This window comes from Corvus kubaryi, unplaced genomic scaffold (genome assembly GCF_017639235.1).
Source record: "Corvus kubaryi isolate FWS band 111438036 unplaced genomic scaffold, C.kubaryi_AGA036_p1.0 72, whole genome shotgun sequence".
NCBI classification, from domain to species: Eukaryota; Metazoa; Chordata; class Aves; order Passeriformes; family Corvidae; genus Corvus; species Corvus kubaryi.
Window position 1 is genome coordinate 2,479,820 of NW_024582060.1, and position 24,377 is coordinate 2,504,196.

The following is a 24,377-nucleotide window of genomic DNA, read 5'->3' on the forward strand; positions in this document are numbered from 1 at the left end:
TTCTTGCAAATGTCCTCTAATGGCCCCGTTATATGATCATTTCATCTGTGTTGTTTAAAGATATTTTCTATGCTTTCAGTGTACTTGTGGTAGTTGTAGAAAATTTTGTAATTGCTAAATAGCTGCATATAATCCTGTTAGCATTTGATAACTAGAAATTAAAAGCAGAAGCTCTCAGTGTAGCCAAGAAATCATTCTGGTTGGCCTGAAAACATGAAATCTGTTTAATAAATGTATAGGGATTGGCTTGGCTCGCTGTGCTGGACACTAAAGTGTTTACTGTGCAAGTTCCTAGAGAAAGCAGAAGTTCTCTTTGCCAACAGGTAGAATATTTTCTTCCAGCAAATGATAACTTCTGTTCAAACTTCAGTTTGGTTGTTGGAAGCTCACTTTTTGGCAGCATTTTCTTCATATTGTAGCCTATCTTTTCTGTGTCCCTGCTGAATGTTCAAGCCTGATACCAGCTAGTTTTTTTAGGAGAAGAGAGGGGTTGAAGAGGACTCTTCTCCACAGACAGCAGTAGTGTTGGTGGCACAGTGTTATCTGGTTAATTCTGCTCCAAAAACTGATGCTGTTAATTTTCTCTTGAAGCTTGCTCTTTCCCTCTGGTCTTCTCTTCTGATCATGCTCTTCATTCCCATTCCCCAGTGGGAAAAGGCCTGAATCCTTAATTTGTAAAAGCCTTTTTACAATACTGAGGTAATACAAGAAGGACATAATGAACTACAGACAAGACACACGAAGATGTTAGCCTGTAGTGAGGTTATTTGTCTCTGTTTTGGAAGCAAAGAATCGCGGTCTCAATTTCTGAAAATGGCTCTTCCCCAACAGTGACAAGTCTACAGGAAGGACTGAAACAATTTTGAGAGGGAGTATCTTGGGTGGAAGAAACACTGTGGCAGAGAAAGGACAGGTTTGTAGGGAAACCTCTGAGGTTTTGCAGCGTTCTTTCCTCAGTGAAAGAAGTTGTTTTCAGCATAAGAAAAGCACTGGCTGTCAGGAGCACAAAGCTGGAGTGGAGTTTTGAGCATCCACCTCAGTCTTAAGTCATGACTGCAAGCACCAAACATCTAAAGTTTTGTCAGAGAACAAGTGACTTGGGGGAGTTTCATGAAAATTCTGATCTAAATTCTCCACCCTGTGCAAGCCTTGGTTCAAGCCAGGAACTTGCTGTGAATGCAAATGCCTGAAATGAGCGGTGAGAATTGCTTCTAATGAAAGGTAAATTTAGTAAAACCTAGAAAATTTGGGGAAGTTTTGGCCAGAACTGTTTCAGAACAGTTCAGAGCAGAGCTGTGTGAGTTCATGTCAGGTTTCTGAAATTCGCTTTGTCTGAAGGAAAAGAATAGGAAATACTTTTTATTTTTAATTATTTTTTTTACACTTTCTAGATAAGAAATTATTGAGTTGCACATTTGCATTTTTTTTTAAACAAAAAATTCTGAGGTTTTTTTGAATCTTTTGATTCCAATTGATCTACCTTTCAAAGAGAAAAGTAAAAAGAAAAAAACTTAGGTGAAAGATTTGCTTTCTTGTTCCAGGCTGAATTAAAATAAAGCAGCCCTGAACATTTTCCATATCACTTCACTCTGACAAGGGTTTTTGCTTCTGCTTCAGCAAAACTAGAAAATTCATTGTTAGTGCAGATCTTAAATCCAGATAGCTCCTCTACAGCCACACTGTTGGCATAGGTGTTCAGCTAGTGGTGGATGGGGGTGGTAGAACTTTATCCTGCTTCTTCACACGCCTGCCTTTCCCTTTCCTGCCAAACCTGCACTCCCCATCCACCCTGTTCCCAATTCAGAGTAACGCAGGAAGATTCAAAAAAACTCAGGAAAGTTCTCTGGTGATTGTTTCAGGCCCTCTTTGCTTTTCAGTTCATATATATGCATATATGTCCATGTAAAGCAGTAAATTATGTCCAGTAAATTAAATCCAGTGCTTAAAAATGCAACCAAGAAAAATGTGTCCATCAATCACTGAAATAATTGAAACATAGAGGCTCAACTTGCTGTAACTTTTCACTCTATCCATGTTTTGCTTTGTAAAAAAATTCCAAAACATTCAAAAAACCCTTTCTTGCATTATTTTCGTGTACTGTTTGAATTATATTTTGGGATGTGTAAGCTCTTATGTAGTGAAAAAGTCTCCTTGAGTTCAGTAAGGCAGCTTGCATGTATAAGTGGCTGCAGAGCCAACTTTATAATTACATATCTGTGTAATGTTAGCCTTCCTACATTTATCCATTCCAGTTTTAATTCTCCATTTCGTAAAATCTATGATCAAATTTTGGAGCCCAAGCTAAGCCGATGTCGTCCCTTTTAATTTAGGACTCAGCCCTTTTATTCTCCTTCTGTGCTTTACTTTTATTAGTTGCTTTCTTTTTGTGCTGATGTGCAGCACATATTGTTAAGGGCACTTATTAGAGCCAGAATTTTACAGCGTGGAGACTGTCCTAATAAGGGAAAAAAACAGCCCTTTATTGGTGAGGTAAGAGAAATCAGGCAGGGGATAATTTTTTTGCTGATTGAGAAGGATAAGGTGCGGTTTGGCAGGTATCGCATTGGTTTGGCATTTGCTGACACGGTTCCTCTTTTCTGCAGTTCAAATCCTTTGCAGAGTAGACAGTCAGGGAGGGCTTCCCCCACTCCCCCTTTTGCCTTCCCCTCCCCTCTTCCTTCTCTTTTGCACAAGTGTGCAGCTGTTGCTGTGAAATCTCACTGTGACGCTCAAACTGGATGTGGTAACGAGACATTTGTGCAAGTCCAACAGTGCAATACTGTAATCACCTTTTTGGGGGACAGCGAGCACGTTGGAAAACAGCTTTCCATGTGGGTTTTTCTACATCTAAAGCATTTAAACGGTTGTGAAATTGTCAGAAAAATCACACTGTAGTCCAAGGTATTTCGATACAATTTCTCTCTTCTCAAAACCCTACTATTGGAGCAAAGTACTGGCTGCAAGGTTTAGCTGGTCTTTAAGTTGTTCATCTGTTTTTTCCTTCCAATTACTTTGGATGTGCATATTGAATTCCAGAGATGAGCAGCACATCCCAAGCTTAAGTACAGGCTTCAGATCTGAAGTCAATGTAGTTCCTTGACTTTGAAGCTGAGTTACGCTGAACAAAGTTTCAAATGAGGGCAGAAGTATTTTGGGGCTTTTGTTCCTCAGTCCCTGTTTGTCTCTTGGTAAATGAATACTAAGCCAAGTATTGGCTCTGCTTAAATTCACTTTGTGCTGCATCAGGAGACTGAAACTGATGTAAAGTGGCTGCCCCTCTCCACCTAGTGCTCTGGTGTGTTTCTTTAATTGTGGGAGGAATAATGGTTAACTTAATCACCAAAACCCAGTTTTCTCTGTCTGTCACTCTCTTGCTTATTTTCTTCTGAATACTGTATGTTTGCTGGCATCACTTGTGAAGCAATTTTTTTCCTCTCCTCCCTGTCATAGTAATTCTAGAGTACATGTCCTGTCATTGTTGAGGTTAGCTTACTGTAGGGAAAGTATGTGAAAGACAAATGGATGATAATAAAGCAGAAAAGAAGAATAAACAGCATTAGTAGCAAGGGTTGGATGTACCAGTTCACACCAAGCAAAATATACAGATGCACCATTAGGTATGTACTACTCCCAAAAGCTTGATAAACAACCCCTTTTTGGGGGGATTGGTAGGGTTTGGTTTTTTTGTAAGATGCCTGTTTGTATTCAGACTCTTCTTCCTCAAAGTCAGCATCTTTCTTGAAGACCAGGGTCTTGGCTAACTTTATCTTCTTTTTTAATTTCCACCCACCACTTTTCCATATACCTTGACTAAGCAAGGGTGAGAAATACTCAGTTTCTTGTGCGCAAGACTGACTCCAGCAGAACCTGGCATACCAACTGGAGAGGATTAACTCTGTCCAAGAAGTTTCACTCTGAACTCTGAATTTTTTTCAGATCACTTTCAATCTGCTTTATGCTTCTCTTTAGCAGGATCTGGTCCTGCTGTGGGTCCTCGAGGCAAATGTTGCTGTATTATGGAACAAAAAATAAAAAATTATTCTGGTTCCAGACTGCTTAAAATATTATTCAGAAATATCTCCTGACTGGTGTGCTATGTATTTAAAAAATTTGAGAAAGCAGCCCCTGTGGAAGCCATCCATGTGCACTTGTTTTCCTTCCCACGATTCTTTGGGAAATGTGGAGGCCTGTCTTAGAGGTGTGTCCTTGAGACCAATGCATTTGACAGTACAGGATGTAAAATTCTGGCTTCTGTTTGGTTTGCTGAAGCCAAATTGCCCACAGGCCTTTTTAACCATAAAAATGTATTACATGTTTCTGAACAGGAGGTTTTTGGGCTTGCCAGATTCCATCTGCAATTCGTTCAGCTCTGGAGTTGCTGCAATGTAATTACAGAAGTACCTTCTAGCATCACAACTCTTTGTGTCCTGGCTCATTCCTTACTACAGGTTTTTGTTGTTTCATTTTGGGTTTGTTTTTGTTTGTTTGTTTGGACTTTTGTTATGCTTGATTTAGTGGAGTTTGTAACTCAGCAAGAGGATCATGGGGTGGGTGAACCTCACAAGCTCAATGCAGTGTGGGTTTCAGCGTCCACAAATGATGTGTACCACCATCATCACACCCTGGCATGACCATGGTGGAACCTGTGCAGTCTCTTTGTTCATTTTCAGGTTGTTCATGGATTTCCAGCTCCTGTGAGCTACAGTGGCATTCTCCATTGTCATGTGTTTCCTTTCCCCCTTTTTTTATTTTTCCCTTTCAGTCATCTCTTGGTAGTGTTTTATTTGATTATTTTGCAAAGCCCAAATGAAAAGTGGTGTGGCCTTACTGTATTCTCTTGCACATTGATTTCTTTAAAAGAAGAATCCCATTTTTAAATTACGGTGTGTATTTGTGTAACACTCATCTTTCCTCTGTGATGCATGAGATTTTTTGGATTCTGTTTCTCCTGCAAGAGGAAAATCACTGGCATGTGCTCTGGGTGTGTAAGATGGTGTTGTGCATCTTGGCTTTAGTCATCTCCCTCCTCCTGGAACAGGAGTGGTCAAACACATCATGTCAGCAGTTTTCTTTCTCAGGATTGCAAAAGCCCCAAAGCCTAATTAGCAGAGGCTGCATCTGTTTCCAAAACCAGCTAAATTTTTACTTTAGTCTGAAAGATGAAGTTTGAGGACTAATTTTCTCCTTGTTCCTCTGTGAAATTTGCCATAAAGGCTGTAGCAAAGTGGTTTTGTTGTTCTCTGAAAACGTAGCTTTTACTCAAGGCTTGTCAAACTTAAAAAACTCTCTTGATGCTGTAGCAGAGCTGTCTTGGTGTTCCCATAGTCCTTATCTATATGGCTGTGCATGTGCTTTAGTGATAATTTGCAGCCCATCCAGCTGAGAACAAATATTCCTTTCTTGTGCATATCTGAGAGGAGCTGCATTTGGTCCCTTGTCATTTTGGGAAAGCCATGGGGTTAATTACGTACCTGATTTCCTGGATTCTTCTTTCTTTCAAACTCACCTGACACCCTGTGAAGTGCTTAGTTGGGAGACAGAGTCTCCCATCCAGCCCTATGTTTACTGCCCCTGAACAATTCTGAGTGGTGGTATTTCGAGCAAACTTGGTCAAATGTCCAGAAAACCTGTTTGTGCATGATTTTAGCTATGCACTAACACTGGCAGTCTGCCTCTTGCTCATCTTGGGCTGGCAGTAGCACCCCTAAGCACATCCAAGAGCACCTCATTGGCAGAGGATTACAAGTGTTTGCGTTGAGAGTTACGCCTGTGTTTGACATAGGCAGCGCCTGTTGTGCTGGCCTCTGGATCCTGAAATGCATGATTTTTTTCACTGAACATTCCTGAGTGTTAGATGGGAACTGGAGTACAAGGGAGTTCAAGCATCTCACACAGGAACCTGTAGCAGAAGAGGAGCCAAATGAAGTCTTCAACCCCCCGTATTTAGCAACGTAACTCTCAGCATGTTCATTCGGATTAAGAGCAGTCTTAACTTATTTTTCCAATTTAGAGTATTGCTGATCCCTAGACCTTGTTACCTTGTAGCTGCTAAAGTTTATCTTCTTCAGACAGATAATTACCCTATTCTTGTTTACTCAGTAATCTGTCAGTTGAATTGCGGTAACAGGTTGGACCACACTCTGTGTGAGTAGGAATTCAAATTCTCTTATGCTTGTCCTAATTGTTTGTTGGGCCAAGTATTTGTCATTTTACATTGCCAAATCCTTGCTTTACAAATGCTGTACTTTCACAGAAGTATATTAAATGTAAATTTGTTATCCAGTGCTTGGTTTTTGGCCCCTCCCAGTGCCTTTCAGGGCTGCACGGCTTAAGTTCAGTGAGAACTTTCATAAAAGGATAAATGGAATTGCAGCTCCCTTGCAATAGACTTGGTGTGTGTCTGTGAATGGTTACTGTGCATTGAGGAAGAGGATACTTGGATGAACAGTGGTGGTTGGATCGAGTGTAAGGGCTATTCTCTGGTGTTATTTCTAAGGATCTATCTGCTGTGCAAATGCCTCCAAAATCCATCTGCTGTGCAAATGCCATAGAAGGCTCAGTGATTCCCTAAAACACTGTCTTGCTGTCCAGGTGAGAGGGGAAAAGTTTTGACTTCAAATGAAGACCAAATCCTGCAAGAGCTGGTGTTGGAAGGGTTGGCTGGCATTCAGGTCAGTCCCATCTACACTGTGGGACTGCAGAGGGAGCAGTGAGAGCTGTGGTGCACAGAAGCATTCCCGTGTGACTCCTACAGTTTCTCCAGGACTAAAACCTCTCTGGTGTAGAGCTACTGTTTTCTCACTCCATCAGCTTTTGGGAGTCCTATCTACAGAGCTTTCTGTACCTCTTGAAGCCTGAGAAGCAGAAGGGTGTGGCAGCAAGCTAACCCCTTGTCTCCCAGTGGTAGGGTGAGGACCCTGCACCCCATTCCTCATTCTGTCAGGCGTTTAAGTGTATCTCAGTTCACAGCCCAGTGCTTCAAAAGGTTCTAGACTGTGTTGAGCCATGCTGACCCCTGTGAAAAGTCCGAGGTGCTTTCTCAGTGGCATGGCTACAAGATCCCCTGGGCTAAACTTGCTTTTGGCCCTTCCTTTCCCATTTCCCAGCAGACACACCTCTTTTTCAAAAATGTAGACTACTGATTTGGAAATACGTAGCAACAGAAGGCATTATTTAAAATGTAAAGGAGAGACAGGCCATCACTTGCTCAGAGAGAGCTCAGGGGAGCATGTCTCTTTGTTCAGCATACCAGAAAAAGACATCTCAGGATAATTCTGTCAGTGGCTTTCACGTGCTGTCAAGAGCAGCAATGAAAGCCAGCACAGTGCAGCTGTTGGAGATGGGACTGGGAGGAAGGAGTCCACATACCTACAACAACTCCCTTTAGAAGTTGCTGGAAGAGCTCCTGGTAGCTTCAACAAGTTTTTGGAGCAGGTGTGAAGTGGTGGAGCCAAAAGAGAACTGTATCTGCTCTGTGGTTTAGACTAAAAGTAGTAGATTCATCTATATATCTGTTTTTCCATTCCATAAACTGGAATTATAATAGCAATAATACCCACCACACAGAAGTCAGAAGGGGTTGCAAGGATTGCTTAACTTTTGTAAAACATGTTGAGATCTTTTGATGGAAAGAGTTTAACAAGTGCCAAGAACTAATATAAAACAAGGGGAAAATAGCCATTGGTCTGCATTCACTTCTGGAATGTCATGGATTATACCAGAAGCCTTGGCTTGAACATCTGTGGGTGTGTACATTTAATGATGAATTTTTTGATTACCCTTTCTGTAAAAATGTCAGTTGAATCTTTGCTTCTTGGTGGTGGAAACTCATCAGGGCTTGTCTCCTCTCACCTTTGGAATCAGATCCTCTTTTGGCTGCCCTTGCAGTCTGTTTCCATTGGCCGTATTGCTTTCTTATCACAGCAGCTCTTTGCTATCCTTCCTGCCTTGATGCCCACCTACATAAAGCATTTTGCAACAGCTATGACTGACTGGCTCCCTGTGTGGAACTGCTGTTGCAGAATGAAACTGAAATTATCAGCAACAACAACAGAAAGGGTGCCATAATAACTGCTGTGGTTTGAAATCACACTGAATATTGCAGAAAAGCCCCTTACCCTGCCCCTATATCTCCACAGGGCAGTTTCTCTGTGTTAGGTGCCTCTGAACAGCTGCCTACGTCTCTTTTTTATCTGGGTACTCTCTGTGGACAGCTTATAAGTTGTAGATAATTTGTTAGTGAGTCTTTGAAATGGAAGAGGTTTTTGTTGGATGCTAGAGTTCTGTGAGAAGGGTTGTTTTCCCCCCGCTTTTTAAAGAACAGTGGCTTTTAGATTTGTATTTGCAGTGTGATTAATCAGCTCTCCTGAGCTCAGTCAGCTTTCCAGACAGTGTCTCCCTTACTGAGTATGGTAGTTTCTTATGAGCAACTTCTCTGGAATAAGGATTACAGTGAAGCAATATGAGAAGAACAAGCACATCTAAGGGAAAACTAATTGAAAGGATAAAGCCAGGATATTTTATTGTGTTTATGTGGGTGTAGTTACAATGGCTGCATTTCAAACTTCCAGCTGTTTAATTTGCACAGTGCTGTTATACGATGTCTGCAAATTGTTGTAACATTAGTGTGCTGGTCGAAGTGCTGTACGTGACCTTGCAGATCTGTACGGACCTGTTTTGTGGAAGAGTTCTTTACCTTTCATGAAGGTGAAAGACACTTCAGGATTAGCTTGCACAGGGATGCATGGAATGTATCTGCCCCTAATCCTGTTAGCAAATGACAGGATCTGCACTAATAACTCCTCTGCTGTCTCACTGAAAATGTCTCCTAATCACCTTGGCTGTTGACAGTAGGCTTCTTAAACACCTCAGAAGCAGAGAGATGCTTGCCCATGTTAAAAGCAAACGGCCATGAATTTCCCTTGAAACAAAATCCACACCTGCACAGCATCCGTGAGTTGTGTGCGTGGGGAATTGGTACCAGAAGACGTTGAGACATCTGATTTTCATTAAATTTTTTTTCCATTCACCACATGTTGTAGCACTGGATATATTTGTAATGCCATATCCCCCCTCAATTGGTTTATTTCATTTAGCATAAGGGTTCACAGTCTGCTCTGTTTTGGTGCATGTTCTGGTCTTGCATTTCATCTGCTATCCTGTTTGTGGCTTTGATTTCAATATTTAGTCTGCTGTGGTATGTTAAGGCGGTGTTCTCCTAGTGCATATTTTGTGTTGGGAAGAGCGGATAAAAAAAGATCATTCTGTTATTATCTGAATAATTATCTGGTAAAATTACTTTTCCAGACTGCCTGTGTGCAAATACATGCCTTGTTCGTCAGCACAGTCTTTGCTGTATTTCTGAAAGCTTCAGCAGACATCCTCAGGGACCTGTCTGGCTCTGAGCAATAGTCATTTAGCTACAATCTCTAATCCCCTGGGAAAGACAGAGCAGTTTTGACACTTCACAGGGCCCAGGCTAATGCTGACACCCATACCTTCAGTGGAGCAAGCAATAGAAATACCGGGTTCTGACTGTTTGTAGGTGTTTCAGATCACACAACACTTCAGTCTAGGCCGAAGTTACTGAGTGATGTGTAATCTGGGTAGTCACAACCTTCTGTGTTACAGTTTTCCTTCTGCCAGTCACGGAGGGTTTTGGTTTTCCAGGCCCCGGACAGCCCTGTGAACCTGGCTGGATGTTGGTGACAGAGCCACTTGCCCAGTGCTGGTGCTTTCAATGTCCTTGCTATTCCCAGAAGGATCTCTTTCCCTTTTCCCTGTTCTCTGACTGTCTCTCCATCAACCTTCCTCTATTCCCCATCTCATGCTCTGCAGGGAAGGAGGCTGCTTATCCATTTGCTGCTGTCTGTCTCCTCTCTCCCTCTCCACAGTCCAGGGAGATGTGTTGTTCCTGGCCCCTTCCTGCAGACCTAGCCTGCTATTCCTGCTTCCACATTCCTCCTTCCCTCCCCACTTAGTGTTTCTGTCCCACACTGTTCAAATCCATAATGAATTTCAGTGTCAGTCCTAAATCAGAGAGGGCTGTTTTAGATATGAAGCCATCCAAGCCCTACAAACTGATCCATGCCAGGCAGGGCAGCATTTCACTGATAGATGGAAAAACTCCTTTCAGGATGTGTCCAGCACAGTTGGTGGGCATTGTCCTTGATATCAATCCATGTGATACCATGAATTTTCTTCCCTTCAGCACTCACCTGCTGTTGAGTCCTGACCTGTGGTTCTTCATTATACCCTCCAAAGCCTGGCAGTCAAGAGAAGAAAATGCAGGAGTGCAAAAGGCAATTCTGCTCAGAAATGTGTCAATTCTGCTCAGAAATTTGTCATCTTTGAAAACCAAAGCCTTGTTTCATCACCAGTTTCACAAATTTCTTGTTTTGTCGCGGTGGATGGTGAATAAATATGTGCTGGAAGTTGATTGTGAGTAGATTGGGCATGGTGATGGAGGATTAGGGTGTGTGACTAAGATTGGTTTGGATATTAATGTTTTGTTCCTCAAATCAGTGATTCTCTGAGTTAACTTTCTTTGTCCTTACATGATATTCAGTGGAGCAAGAGCAGGTTGGAACTAAAGAAGCTTCATGTGTGTGAGACCTTATCCTCATGGTGCTGCACTTCCTTTTAAAATACACTGCTCTTAAAATGCAGCAATCCTATTAATCTTTGTGGAGGAAAGGAAATGCAAGTGTTGGTTTGTTAAGAGGCTCTCTATTTCCTGGAGTGCTGCATTAAAGAAGCCTTCAAAGCTGATAACCAGGGTGAAAGTAGATAAGCAGATGAAATTGAAGCTGGGTTTCCAGGTCAGGAATACAAACATGACTTATAATTCAGTTTGTGCTTTCCTGAAATCATCAATTTGTTCTTGTTTGCTAATTTGTGAGGATGCAGTGTACTGCTTTGGAATAAAAAAAAAATAACACCAGAAATAATATTAAAAAAAAAAAAAAGTTGAAACTATTTTTTTTCCAAAAAACCTTGCCTGCTGCAGCTACTGGGCTAAACTGCACATCGAACAGAGAAGAGTGAGAAGCAAATTCTCCCTCCAGCCAGACTCCCTGCTTTTGTCTCTATAGCGAAACCTTGGCAAAATTCCATTGTTTCTGTCACTGCTGTAGGTACACAAGGGTGAAGGTGGTCTGTACTCTGAGCACCATGTTTGCTAAGTCTGGTTTTAGCCCATCTAGCTGAGGTGGTGCACTCACTTCCTAATGATAACACAATTTCTCCTCCAGCCTCTAGTGGAAAAAAACACTGCATGTGACGTGAGTTTTTAATTTTTAAATAGAAAGAACTGTTTCTCACAGTCATTGCTTAGAATACATATCTATTATACGTGCAGGCATATAAAAAATATATAGAGGAAGATGGCTGTTGGCCTTGAGAAACAGTCCTGCGCCCTTGCTCAGGTTCCTCCCCATAAGGCTGCAGAGTTCCTTGTGTGCTTTTCCTCCAGATTTGATGTCTGATGGAGTGTCCATCCCTGCCTATACCTACCTCAGAGTCATAGCTTATTGACATGGCTATGTAGGATAAGGAGATGGCCCTTAACAACAATCCTCCTTATGCCTGCCTTTCCTTCCTGGCCTTCATTTAAAGATCTCTGATATATATTGTAGGTGATGATGTGAATTTTGTTTAATTAATTAAAAAGATAATTGGAGGAAATATAGGAATCTGGAGCTTGAGTATGACACATCAGAGGCATCAATTTGCCTAAAGGTACCTGTAAAAAATATGTAGGTTTCATTCCTCAGGCCTTTTGCATATTTTCTAGGAAGACCACAGTTTTCACTGTGAAGGGGAGCTTTCTATGTTAGATGTCTGTCTTAATTTTTAATTTCTCCTGTCTTGAGTAAATCTCTTGGTTATGTCAGCTGGAGTTTTATTTGCAGCGAAATATAAGACAGGACAAGTTAGACCTTAACTTTTGATGCAATCAGTAAGCTAGCAATTTGAGGTATAAAAGTGCTTGAAAGCCATATTAAATATAGCAGCCCAAAACCACAAGAAAGAAAATTTCTTATTTGTCTTTGTAGAAATTGTGGATTGTATATTCTAGGGCCAATCCTGTAAGGCCTGACTTATGCCTCAGCTAGGCAAGATGCCCATTATTCTCAAGTCATATGCCTGAAATATTACTTACTGGGTAAGGCTGTGGCATAAATTATTTTGGATTTTATATGCAATAAAGCACTAGAAGCTGGAGGTGGTGGCAGCAAGCAATTTGCTCCAGAGTCAACAAATACCACATTAACCACAGTGGTATGCACACGGATTGGGTTTTGCTCCCACTTTTTCACGTTTGGAAAAGCAAGCTGGTTTTGTACACTTTCTTTGCTATGTTTGCCATCTGCCAGGGAAAGAGAGATCTGGGTGAACTCCACCGAGCTTCAAGGAAAATAGTAAAAAATTATCAGGTAGAAGGCACTTGGCCAATTGTTTTCTGCTCAGTGATTCTTTTTTTTTCATGTGAAACTTCGAAATTAGAACAGATTCGATACCCTGCTCTGCTCACTGACAGGTCAATGCCATGTCTATTGTTACGAAGCAAAACTGCAGAGCATTAGGCTTCACATATTGAGAGAATTACGTGCTTTCCCCTGGTACATTTCCAGCAAGCACTTTTATCTAACTATAATAGATGTTGGAGGCAAATTTGACATTGTTTCGGTAGCAGAAGGGTTTTACCCTTCATGTTTGCAGCCCTGCGCTCGATTTATGCTGAGGTGCTCAGGGGCGATTTACCAGAGCTATGTGAATGTGGTTGGAGAATCTGCTTGCATTTCATATTATGAAACAGATCATCAGTTTTAAGCCATGAGGAAAGAAAAAAAAAAAAAGCGCATGCATGAGTCATTCTGCCTTTGTGCAGAGTGATGCTGTGATGGTACAGACTGGATCTAACTGTGAGGCCCAGGTTTAGGGCTTGAATCTAAAACCAAAGAAACGGTGCCATTTTGAGCAGAAGAAAAGAGACAGGGCATTGGAAATCTTGGACATCTACAAAACTGAAATGTAACATTTTCTACAGAAAACACTAATTTGGGAAGCTGGGATCTTCCCTAGAGGCTTCAGTGCCATTCCCAGCAATTAAATAAAATCTCTGAATGGTTTTTGCATTAATTACTTGGTAGTCACCAAGGATTTTTGTTGTCACTATGGAGTCCTTCTTCCTTGTGGTTTTTACTTTGCATATCACTTTTTATACTTCATTCTTCTATGTGGATGGCTTGCACCTTAGATTTCAGAATCACACTGTTAGAGAGATGAGTGTACCTTCTCTTTCCTTACCTGTGAAAAAACCTAAATGTCAAAAACATCAAAAAAAGAGAAACCTTAAAAAAAAAAGGTACACAAACTGAACCTCTCGGAAGACCTCTGCTTTCCCATGCTTAACTGTTTTGTCACGTGAACAAAATAACAATCTCCCAGCCAAGTCCTTAACCAAAGTAAATAATCTGAAGGTTTTTGTCAGCTGAAACAAAAAAAGTGTTGTCAAAACGGCCACTGTTTTAGTGTTTAGGTATTTTAGATCAAGGTTTAAGGTAGAAGAAATGCTTCTAAAGGTATGGTAGGAAATTAAGGATGCCAGGTGTGACAGAAAGAATGTTCTTCTGAACACTTATAGAGAAAGTATTTACCCATTAAAAAAAAAAAATCCTTGAAATCTTTGGAGCTCTGAAAAAAAAGGAAGTATATTAGAAACACAGAAAGAAAATGAGGTGAATGAGGACATAATACACTGAAAGGTGCATCAGTCTCTGTTTTGGCCTGAGAACTGTGTATGTGGATACTCTGTCTGCTCAGAAGTACAGGCTGCGTGCCTGTGGAGAATGGGCGGATGAAAGGAGTAAAAATGCTTGAGATTGAGATAAATTGTGAGAGAAAAGCAAAGCGTGTATCTTTGGTAAATGGAAGGCTGTAGTATTTAAGTCCAGCAGCTGCCACCATATAATCTAGCCTAACTTCCCATACCTAAGCGTTTGTGGAATTTCACCAAACTATCTATAATGACCCCAAAAATCGGTATTATTTTGCAGTATAACTTCCAAAAAGGCATCCATCTTAATGTGGAGATGCAAGAGATGGTTGTTCATCATTTCTTGTATATATAATTATCCTCACTGTTCAAAACATGTGCTTAATTTCCAGTTTTAATTTGTCTGGGTTTAATTTCCAGCCATTGGTTAATTTTATCCGCTTGTGTCTCCTACATTCAATGTGAAAAAAAATGGTGCATGTCAAATTGAGAAATATGTGAAAAATATGGGTGTTAATAACAGCATTCATGCACAACATTGGACTGAGAACTGTGGTGGCATGTCTGCATGTCTCCAGAATAATCCCCTGTTTTCACTCACTACATCTTTTTGAAGCATGAGCATTTTGGACAGAAATTCTGCTTGTTCCCTCATAAAATGAATCCTCTTGAGCAGGTCTGAGCAGAATGCTGGCAGCTCTTATTGAATTGTGGAGGGATGATTAGAAGAAACAATTTTCCCCACAACTGCCCCCCACCATTCACCACATTTTTAGATACGACTTGAATGAAATACAGCTGACATTGACACGCAAGGCTTGAAAGAGGCACAGCCCTCTGTGGAACCATGTGCACTTGTTATGGTGGGGTTTTTGTTCTGAGGTGAACATCGATCAGTTGTTTTTATTCAGGTTTTGAAGTGTGCCTATCATAACACAAATTAAGTGAACAATAGAAAGATTAAAAACATATGTAATCATAAATAAAATGTGACTGAATGTCAACAGTGACACAAAGAGCACTCCCCACTGGGTATTTTTACAAAGTCCATCCTCACCCCACCCATCCTTTCAGGAAGAGCCTGGGTAAATAGAAAGACTTTCTAAGAGCAGAGGAGGCCAACAAATCCAACTTTTATAGACTGAGTCTGTCAGTGAAGTTTGTCATTGAGGACATTTTACTGACACCCTCCATCTGACATAAATTTGGAGACACACACAAGATGACAGATATCACTTCAACTGCTGTGGTCTTACATAATTAAGGGCAGAGGTCTTAGAAGTGGGGTTAGGTTGCAAGTTGGAGGGACAGCAGTTTGGTACAGGATGAATGATTTCATTTCTTGGGGTGGACCACAGACAAAATCGATCTGTAATACGTGTCAAAGCTTCAGGATAACAAAGTTGTGCGGGAAGGAGCTTGCTGAATAGGTGCAGTTGTGTCTGATTGAGGTCCACGTTGTGAGGGCACTGCTGAGAATGAAAGGTGTTTTTGCAGGCATAAAAACCAGGCTGACATATGAGTGAACCATGGAGGAAAGAAGAGGCACATATGAGCTGCCTGCTTAAAGATCTTAAAGGCTTTTGTTCTGTTTGGAATTTTTTCGTGTATTTCTGACACTCTTGAAGTGGAGTCCGAGTTCATATCCACAGCAGTTCTTTCTCCCTGCCTCCTCTAGAATGGAGTAGTGTGATCCAGCTCAAATTAGGCAGGTTTTTTCTACTCCTGTGAAAAATGAAAAAAGAATTATAGACTCATCAGGTTTATTTATGACTCACTGAGGGCAGATCATGCTACAAATTATCAAGTTTCTCTTTAATCAGAATACACACTGTTTAGAACAGGGACCAGATCTTGTCCTATCTTTATAAATTGCCTACTGTAGCAAGCCCATGAGCTTGATCAGGAAATTTCAGTGCTGCCATAATTCAGACATAATAATGTAGTAGTACTGGGCAAGGAACTCTAAACCCAAAGTGCCTTAGATAATGCTTGAGCTGATTTGTGGTTTCAAGTGGAAAGCAGTTGTGGCTGGATTGTATGAAATGGTCTCAGCCCCATAATCATCCCAGCTATTACCAAGTTTCTTGCTGGGTTATAACTTTGTATAAATTCGGTGTTTGGTGTAAAATACAGAGTGCTGTATTTCTCTGCAAAAGGTCTGAAGCAGATGGCCACATCTCCTCTATTCCTGATCCAGCAGATTTATTTTCCACTCAAAGTCCCCCCCATTCAATCTGAGGGCAACATTTTTAGACTTACTGAGATAATAATGAGATTTGTCGTTGAGTTCTGCAGGTCTGGGATTTCTGTCCTACCTGCTTGACAGGACAGAACATCTGTTGGTACTTGTTATCACTTGGTACTTGCTGCCACTACCCAGCGTGGGGGGAGGTGTCCTCTCACATAGATGAGCTGTGCTGTAGGGGAAGGATGACAGATTCAGCTCTAAAGCTTTGCTAGAACAACTTACCAACAATGCACAGAGGTTACACTGGGTTTTCTCGTGTCAGAAACGTAGAGGAGGTAACAGGACAAACAGCAGAAACTGCCTTTTATTTTTTTTTTTTTTTAGCTTGATGTTTAGACTGAGAACATATCTTTGATAGCAAGGTGTAGGATGGTTTCCAAGTCATCGCCTTTTCTTCCCTGAGATCAGCTCAGCTGGTTGGAGCATGGTGCTGAGGATGCCAAGGTTGTGGGTTTGATCCCTGTATGGGCCATTCACTTGAGAGTTGCACTTGATGATCCTTGTGGGTCCCTTCCAACTCAGAATATTCTGTGATCTGAGTATTCAACAAGAGCTGTTGCATTAGCAGGCTTGGCACACCTCTTTGACATCATGCTGTGTTGTGGTCTCATTGCCTGAGACAGCTGGAACAGCTGATTGTGGAGAGACACTTGCCTGCAAAGCCTTTAAACAGTTATGTGGAAGGTGACAAATGGGTATAAGTTTAGTTTAATTTGGGTGCTGGGTGTGTGCTGGGCAGCAAGGCTGCTCTCCAAGGGTGGAGAAACAGCACGGGCCAGCATGGATCATGAGATTTCCATCTGATAAACAGGGTTGAAATCTTGGAGACATACTTTTTATTGTTTATTTACTCTTAGTCTGAAGAATATCAGAAGATGTAGGCAATTGGAAGATAATTTCTGAAGAGCTCCCAGGTTGATTTTGCCTGTGATGGCTTGCTACAGAAATCTGTAACAGTGGGAGAATGAGGGTCACTCTCTACGCTCCCAGTGAAAGCAGTGTTAACATAATTGTAAGGAAAGCGTGAAACAGATCTATTAAAAAACTTGCAATTAGTTGTTCCTGTGACTGTTTCCAGACACTGGGCATGTTGCATGAATCAGTGCTGGTGGACAGAAATGAATACTTAAGGTGATTCTTATGGATGGAGCCCATATCTGCTGTACTTGCTCGCTGTAGCAAACTGCTGTGGTACGTAGTAAGGCAATGGATATATTTAGAATCATATTAAGAGACATTGTCAGCATTTCTTAACAGATGATCTCTGTGATAAATGTCCAAGGACAGGAAGTACATATCTGTTTAATGGATAAGATTTTGTGGGAATTTTTTGCTTAGGGTAATTTTTAAATTTCCTTTTTTAGTTTGCTGAGCAACTTGTGGTTTTAAAAAGGCATTTTAAAGAGGCTTTTAAAAGCAGTTGTCCTCCTTGCTTTGTAGGGGTGCTCTGTGTGGGTACAGAGAGTGGGATAAACTTCTTCACTCTTGTGTGGTCTCACTGCAACGACAAATCCTGAGCTATAGACCCTGGGTATCGACTCAGTCGTGGCCATTATCCAGCTGCCACAGGCTAGGAGCAGTGTGTCCTCTCCTGTGCCCTTACATCTGGACTTCAGACCTGAAAAGATCATAGGCTTCTTGAAGCCAGAATATCTTACTAATGAGGGGGAGTGTCTGTGGTCAGTTTGCTAATGCGGTTTTATTCCAGAGTCTCTTTTCTTGTGGAAATCAGAGACCCCATTGGTTTGTTGTATTCACACCCTTTCTGTTCTAGACCTAAAAGAAATGTTGATACCCCTTGAACTTGCTTACAAGTGGCAGGAAGTGTTTTTCCTTACCTTCCCTGCATCACCTCTAGTGTTTTTAATTTGTCTCCTTCCTTTCTTCCTCATCCCCCACTGTGATCCCTCATGGCCATGCTGGTCATGGTTTGCCCTGTCTTTGAGAGGAGCTGTTTCTCTAAAGAAAAAGGTTGCAAGCTCTTGAAGCAGAGCAAATCAAGTAGCAAATCAAATTCTTTGGTGCATTCAGGATGAAAATGCTGTTCTAGGTCTGGCAAGTAGCTCAGCCATGTTTTACTCTTTAAATTCTTAAAGCAAAATTGGGGTAGCTGAACCCCTGCTGAACCTATGCTTTCACCCTTCTTTCAGCAAAGGAGAAAAGGAATATCAGAACATGGTGATAGCAGAGGTTTGGGCCCAAAGAATCTGTTTGATGGCTAAATCAAAATGTTTTAGTTGCTTTTAATGTAAAAATATTCTTTGCAGTACAAACATTATCGGTCCTTGGTTTTACTCAGTGCAGAACTCTGGGTTTTTTCTATGTTCATGGCTGCACTGCTAACTTAAATGTGTGACTGTGTAAGGAAGGGAGACTTCTTAACCATGATGTATCAGACCACTGCCAGAAGCAAAGTAAATGGACTCTCTGACTGGGTCTGGCACATGTTAGCTTCCTAATTCACTTTCCCTGCACAAAGAGATAAGAGGAATGCAGGCCTCTCCCTTTATCTCACACAGTAATAACTTTAGCAAAGATTTGAATGGGACACAGGATTATTAGGATTGTAAGGTCTTGCTTTCCTTTTCAAGTAGGATGAAACTAAATGTACTCATCTGTTGGGTTAGATGAGTACAATGGGTTCTCAGCTGTAGGCTTTCATCACAGCAGCGATCTTGTGTGATTTGGCCTGGCAGGGCTCCGGGCTCACAAAAATTTTGTGGGTGTCAGATGTTTGGCACTCAGAACCGACCATTGAGAGCTGTTGTCGTACTTGTGTCTCCCTGCTTTCTAGTCTTTAAAACTTAGAATACCGTCACCATTTTCAGCATGTGCTATTTAGAGGAGACTAATGAAAAGCTGCTTTGCTGAGTCCAATTTCAGTTACGTGGGCCTGAGCAATAGTCTGCTCAAATGCTGCTGTGAGTGCTCCGACAGGATCATGGTGCAGGCTGGCAGGATGTTTGCTCAGCTACACAGCTGAGCTTTTTTGGATTTGGTGTTTTCTAGGAGCCAGCTGACAGTGTGGTGTGGCTGCTGCCTTCACCCGGACTATTTTCAAGTCAAGCTCACTTCTAAGAAGCAAAAGAAAACCGGGGTTTGAAATGATACATCTCAATTTCACAGCATATTTTCTAAACAGCGTGTGGAGCAGCCACTCTAGCCATGCTTACTGTGCTCTAGAAAACTGCATTTTGTGATTTTTTTCATTGTCCAACATGCTATAGCACCTTTGTCTCCCTATCCCTATTGCAGGCTGTCCTACCAGAGAAATGATGACGATGACGAAGAAGCCGCCAGAGAACGTCGCCGGCGGGCTCGACAGGAGAGGCTGCGGCAAAAGGAGGAAGGAGATCTCTCAGGAGAAGTAACGGAGAAATCCGAAGTGAATGCCCAAAACAGGTAAATGTCTGATGTCATTTACTGACAAATCAATGGAAATTTTTGTTCAGAGTAGAGAACTTTTGGAGGAGCTTTGCTTTGGCGCTTGAATTTTAAGTACTGGGTTTGGCCATCCTTAAACTGAAGAAGGACCTAACACTGTGAGGATCACCCTGGCTCTGTCTGCGAGGTAGGGTGAGAGCCTGAGGCTGTGCTCATGACACATAACCAGGTGTCCTCAAGGCTGTCTATGGGCTAATTCAGCTGGGGCTCATGGAGGCTCTCAGATTTCTCTCAGGCATGGATGCATCTGGCCTCACAAAACACCACATCTTTTGTTCTGCTACAATGGGTCATGGCATTGTGGGGCCAAAACACTGGGTGGCAACCCAGTCCTCAAGTTGTAGCTGCAACATGCCTGCAGGGTGCTGGGTGTGAGCTCTAGCCACAGCACTCATTTGGCACTGTCAGTGTCAGACAGGTATAAAGAGCAGAAAAACTTACGGAATGAGGTGATTCTTAAAATCATAGAATCATCAAAGCTGGAAGAGACCTTTAAGATCATCAAGTCCAACCACAAACCCAGCAGTGCCCCTGTAGCCACTAAACCATTAAACCATATCACTCATATCCCCACCCACTTGTCACAAGCTGAGTGGCCTTCTTGTCTGTCCAGAGCTGACCTTCCAGTCTGTCCATCATTTGTTCACAATAATTGTTTGTTCACAGTCACAATATACCCAGATTTCTAGTGGCCATAACACAACTGATAGAAGAAACCAGAATTGTGCTAGGAAGTGCTAATAGATGCTGAGCACAAGAAGCATTCTATTTAAGGCAAGGAGAATGGATACAGATAGCAAAACAGCAGCTAAATTTTGAAGTGTGTAACCTGCTGTGTTTTCCAATCGTGGAATGATGTTACAGCAAGCTTTTTTCCTAGAAACAGTGAAGTGCATATGTTGTTAGAAAGATTTTATTCTTTTTTAATGCAAACCTGTCCCTTTTACGTAGTGTGGCAGGAGAGGAAAGCAAGCGTTCTACAGATGATGAAGCTGCACTGCTGGAGAGACTGGCAAGACGGGAGGAGAGACGCCAGAAACGTCTGCAGGAAGCCCTGGAACGCCAGAAGGAATTTGACCCCACGATCACAGATGGGAGCTTGTCACTGCCCAGCAGGAGAGAAGTAAACAATGTGGAGGAAAACGAGACCACGGGGAAAGAGGAAAAGGCTGAAACACGCCGAGGACGCTATGAGACTGAGGAGACAGAAACAGTTACCAAATCGTACCAAAGGAACAACTGGAGGCAAGATGGGGAAGAAGAGGAAAAAAAAGAAGAAAAAGACCAGGAGGAGGTACAGGAGGAGAAACCAAAGGAGCTCCCCGTAGAGGAAAACCAGGTAGATGTGGCAGCAGAGAAATCCACAGATAAAGAAGAGGCAGTAACTGTAAATGCAGAGGAACACAAAGCAGAGAATGATACAAATGCTCTGCCGGAAGGGACGCAAAGTGTAACTGATGCTGTAGATAAAGAGAAGCTTAGGGATGAGGAAAAGGCTGAGGAAGAAAGGAAGGAAGCAGAAGAAAGGGAGAGGTTAAAAGCAGAGGAGGAAAAGAGGGCAGCTGAGGAAAAACAGAAAGCAGAGGAGGAAAAGAGGGCAGCTGAGGAAAAACAGAAAGCAGAGGAGGAGAAGAGGGCAGCTGAGGAAAAACAGAAAGCAGAGGAGGAAAAGAGGGCTGCTGAGGAGAGGGCTAGGGCAGAAGAGGAAGAGCGGGCTAAGGCAGAAGAGGAGAAGAGGGCAGCTGAGGAAAGAGAGAGGGCTAAAGCAGAAGAGGAGAGGAGGGCAGCTGAAGAGAAACAGAAAGCAGAGGAGGAAAAGAGGGCAGCTGAGGAGAGAGCAAAGGCAGAAGCGGAAAAGAGGGCAGCTGAGGAAAAGGCTAAACTAGAAGCAGAGAAATTAAAGGAAAAACAAAAGATGGAAGAACAGAAAATAGAAGATAAACAGGTAAAAGAGAAGAAAGTAGAAGACAAAAAACCTCAAGCAGCTTTCTTAAAAAAACAGGTACAGTAAACATTTTGCACCAAGATAAGACACCTGTGGTTTGTGTGAAATGTAATGCAAGAAAAGATTGAATTGGAATTTCCTCACAGATCTAGTCCTGTACTGAAGTTACTAATACTTGTGCTGTCGCTCTCTCTTTTTAAAAATAAAGCCCCTCCTGCTTACCAGTAATTCAGTGCACAACAGGCCTGACCTCACTCCGTCGTTCAAAGAAAACCTTGCATGTTCAGGCCTCTGCATGTGCTTTTGCTGCCTTTCTTTCCTCAGCTGCTACAAACTGGCCTAATGCAGTAACACAGGAGGTGGAGGCAGACACATCTTGGCACAGAACATTACGTGCACCTGTTAAACTGTGTGAGGAATGTTGTGTGCTGAATGCAATCACAAGAAAGGGCTCTGTACTGGGACGTGTGAGCATGATGCCGTGCAAGGGAGAAAGGCCCAGATGGGGGGAACTGGGAGCATTTGGAGAGGGTGCAGGGGGCACAGCTGCACACAGAGGTGTGGGCACAGCAGCATATGATGGAATTGTGGCTGCACACAGGATTGTGAACACAGTGTGGCGAAACAAAAGCGCAGACAGGTGCGGTGTTTTCGTGTTAAAAAAATAAATAAATTATTGAAAACCCAAAAACAAAGGAGGAAGAAAAAGTGGAAGCTAAAAAGGAAAAGCTGCCAGAAGAGAAGCTCCAAGCTACCTCCATAAAAGATCAGGTAACTCATAAACCACTGATTTAGGTGTGATAGGGAAACTTGAGATACGAAAATAAATAAGGCACCTATAACTGAAAGTTGCTTCTTCAGCAAAGTACTTAAACTTGTGCTCCACTTCAAGAACATGAGTAATCCTGCTGAAATAAATAGGGATGAAGCTCCTTAAGTGCTTAAAATTAAGTAAATTCTTAAGTGGTTTGTTCTTTTGGGGCTTTAGGGCCAATTCCTGTTTGTCTTAAATATTTCAGGAAACTCAGTTCAGTCAATAGCACAAATACGGTTTTCCCCCTAGGGATGAATTTTTCAGGACAGTATCAACTAATCATCCTTCCCTGGTTTCCTCTCACTTTACTGTGAACTTTTTCCCTATGAATGAAACCTACTCTAATAATATTTGTCATCATAATGATAATTAATAATCATCATCATAGTGATAATAATCGTCATAATGCCAATAACAATCTAGGCCCCTTGGCCACCTGACTGCCTCAACTAATAATTCCCCTGCAAACTGCAATACCCCGTGATATAAACTGTGCATACCCAAGATTCTTCTTTTGTTTTAAAGAGAAAATCTACAAAATTTACTGCATTGCATTTCCACTGTAAACACAGGAGCTGGTGCCATGGTGTTTTACTGTATGGTAAGTAAATAAGATTTGGGGACCATTTACTCTTCAGGATACAGCTGGACACAGGGAGCCACATCCAGTGCTGTGCAGCAGCTGTGGTTTTGGTCCAGGTCTCAAAACAGCCCCTGATTCTGATTAGGGGAGGCTGGTCAGAGACTGGTCAGAGCCTTGGAAATTTGGACCCATTTGGGTTCAGCCAGATCTGTGGGACTTAAAGGGAGCCACAGCACAGATTGCTGCCAGTCCAGTAGGTTGGGACCATTGAGGGTTGTAGAGGGTCCACTCCAGGGTCCTCAGTTAGCAGATGAGTTTGGAACACGCTGTAGATGCTTAGCTCACCCTCAGACAGTGGTGAGGAAATAGCTACACACAAAATAAGGGATGGATTATATTAAGAGGACAGAACCAGTTTCCACTATTCACTTTTGCATGCAATCTTTGCATATTAAAAGTAAATGTAAAGAGGAGTCTGTAACTGACCACAAACTTTGATTTGTGGGGAACTTGAGACACAGTTGTCGTGCTTGTTCTTATGGAGAGCTGGACCAACTCTCCCTGGAGCTCTCATCATGCTTTTAAACCCTACCCACTGGGCTAGATTATTCCAGGAAATTGGCAAGACTTTTAAGAGTTACTTGTGATTTTAGTGTTTCCATCTTTAGATGCTCAAGCTGAGACAACTTAATAGAATCCCATTTCTAGTGCAATGCTGAATACCCATTCTGAGCATTCAAAATGTCTTGAAAATCTCAATTGTTGCTTCTTTACTTGTGACGAAAATTTGATGATCAGGCTCCCATCTCCACTTCTCCCCCCCTTTCCAGGACATACAAATTCAATGAGGTCTCTTTCTGAATGTGCATGCAGCTAAGAGGATGCCAGTGTCTCATGAACAAGACCCTGAAGGAATAGAATGTATCTACCTAATCAGGTTTTGCTTCTGCTTTGGCCCTCAAAGTTCAGGTTTCGATTAATTTGGCAAGAAAAATTTGTCTCTTTTTATGAACTTCTGCACAGTTTTTGTTCTTAAAAGTGACCCGAGAAGTTCATAAGAGCAAGCTTTCTCATGATGTGAGGCTCCTGGTATTTCCTGCTTCCAGTTTGGCTAGATGTGCTGCAACAGTTGCTATTCTCATGGTATTTGGACCCAGAGTTGACTCTACAGGGAAGCCCTCGACCCAGATGCCCACAGCTTTTAGCTCACCAAGTAACTGAGCCCAAGTAAGGAATCAAATCTGCCAGATGGCCCCAATCTCAGTAATGCATTTGCTTCAGTCTGAAGGTGTTCAGACTCAAGATTTAGAAATCTCACCTCTCAAATAACAGCATAAAAATCTAACAGTAAAGAAACAGTGTACAGAAAGATTAAAATGTAAATACATAAGGTTGGAAATTTGCTAACCATGCCTTTGATCATGTTCTATCTTGATATCAAGATTTGTGAGGACATGTGAACTATTTCAGTTCAGGTAGTATCACCCATTTGCTCCAAGTGGAATTCTTTTTTAATTCAGCAGAAGCTGAATTAGTCTATAATTTAGGGAAGCAGTGAGA

At 41.9% G+C, this 24,377-nt stretch overlaps 1 protein-coding gene across 8 annotated transcripts in view; it reads left to right on the plus strand.

The window, feature by feature from the left end:
* The window catches only part of CALD1 (caldesmon 1), a 177,314-nt gene that overhangs the window by 130,099 nt on the left and 22,838 nt on the right, over positions 1–24,377 (plus strand). For 6 of the 8 annotated variants that reach the window (XM_042050136.1, XM_042050138.1, XM_042050140.1 and 3 more), the window contains 3 exons: positions 19,287–19,433; positions 20,427–21,477; positions 22,117–22,191. In XM_042050136.1, coding sequence (XP_041906070.1) covers positions 19,287–19,433; positions 20,427–21,477; positions 22,117–22,191 — 1,273 coding nt within the window. The remainder of the gene's footprint in view (positions 1–19,286; positions 19,434–20,426; positions 21,478–22,116; positions 22,192–24,377) is intronic. The other 2 variants (XM_042050142.1, XM_042050143.1) reach the window with 1 other exon arrangement.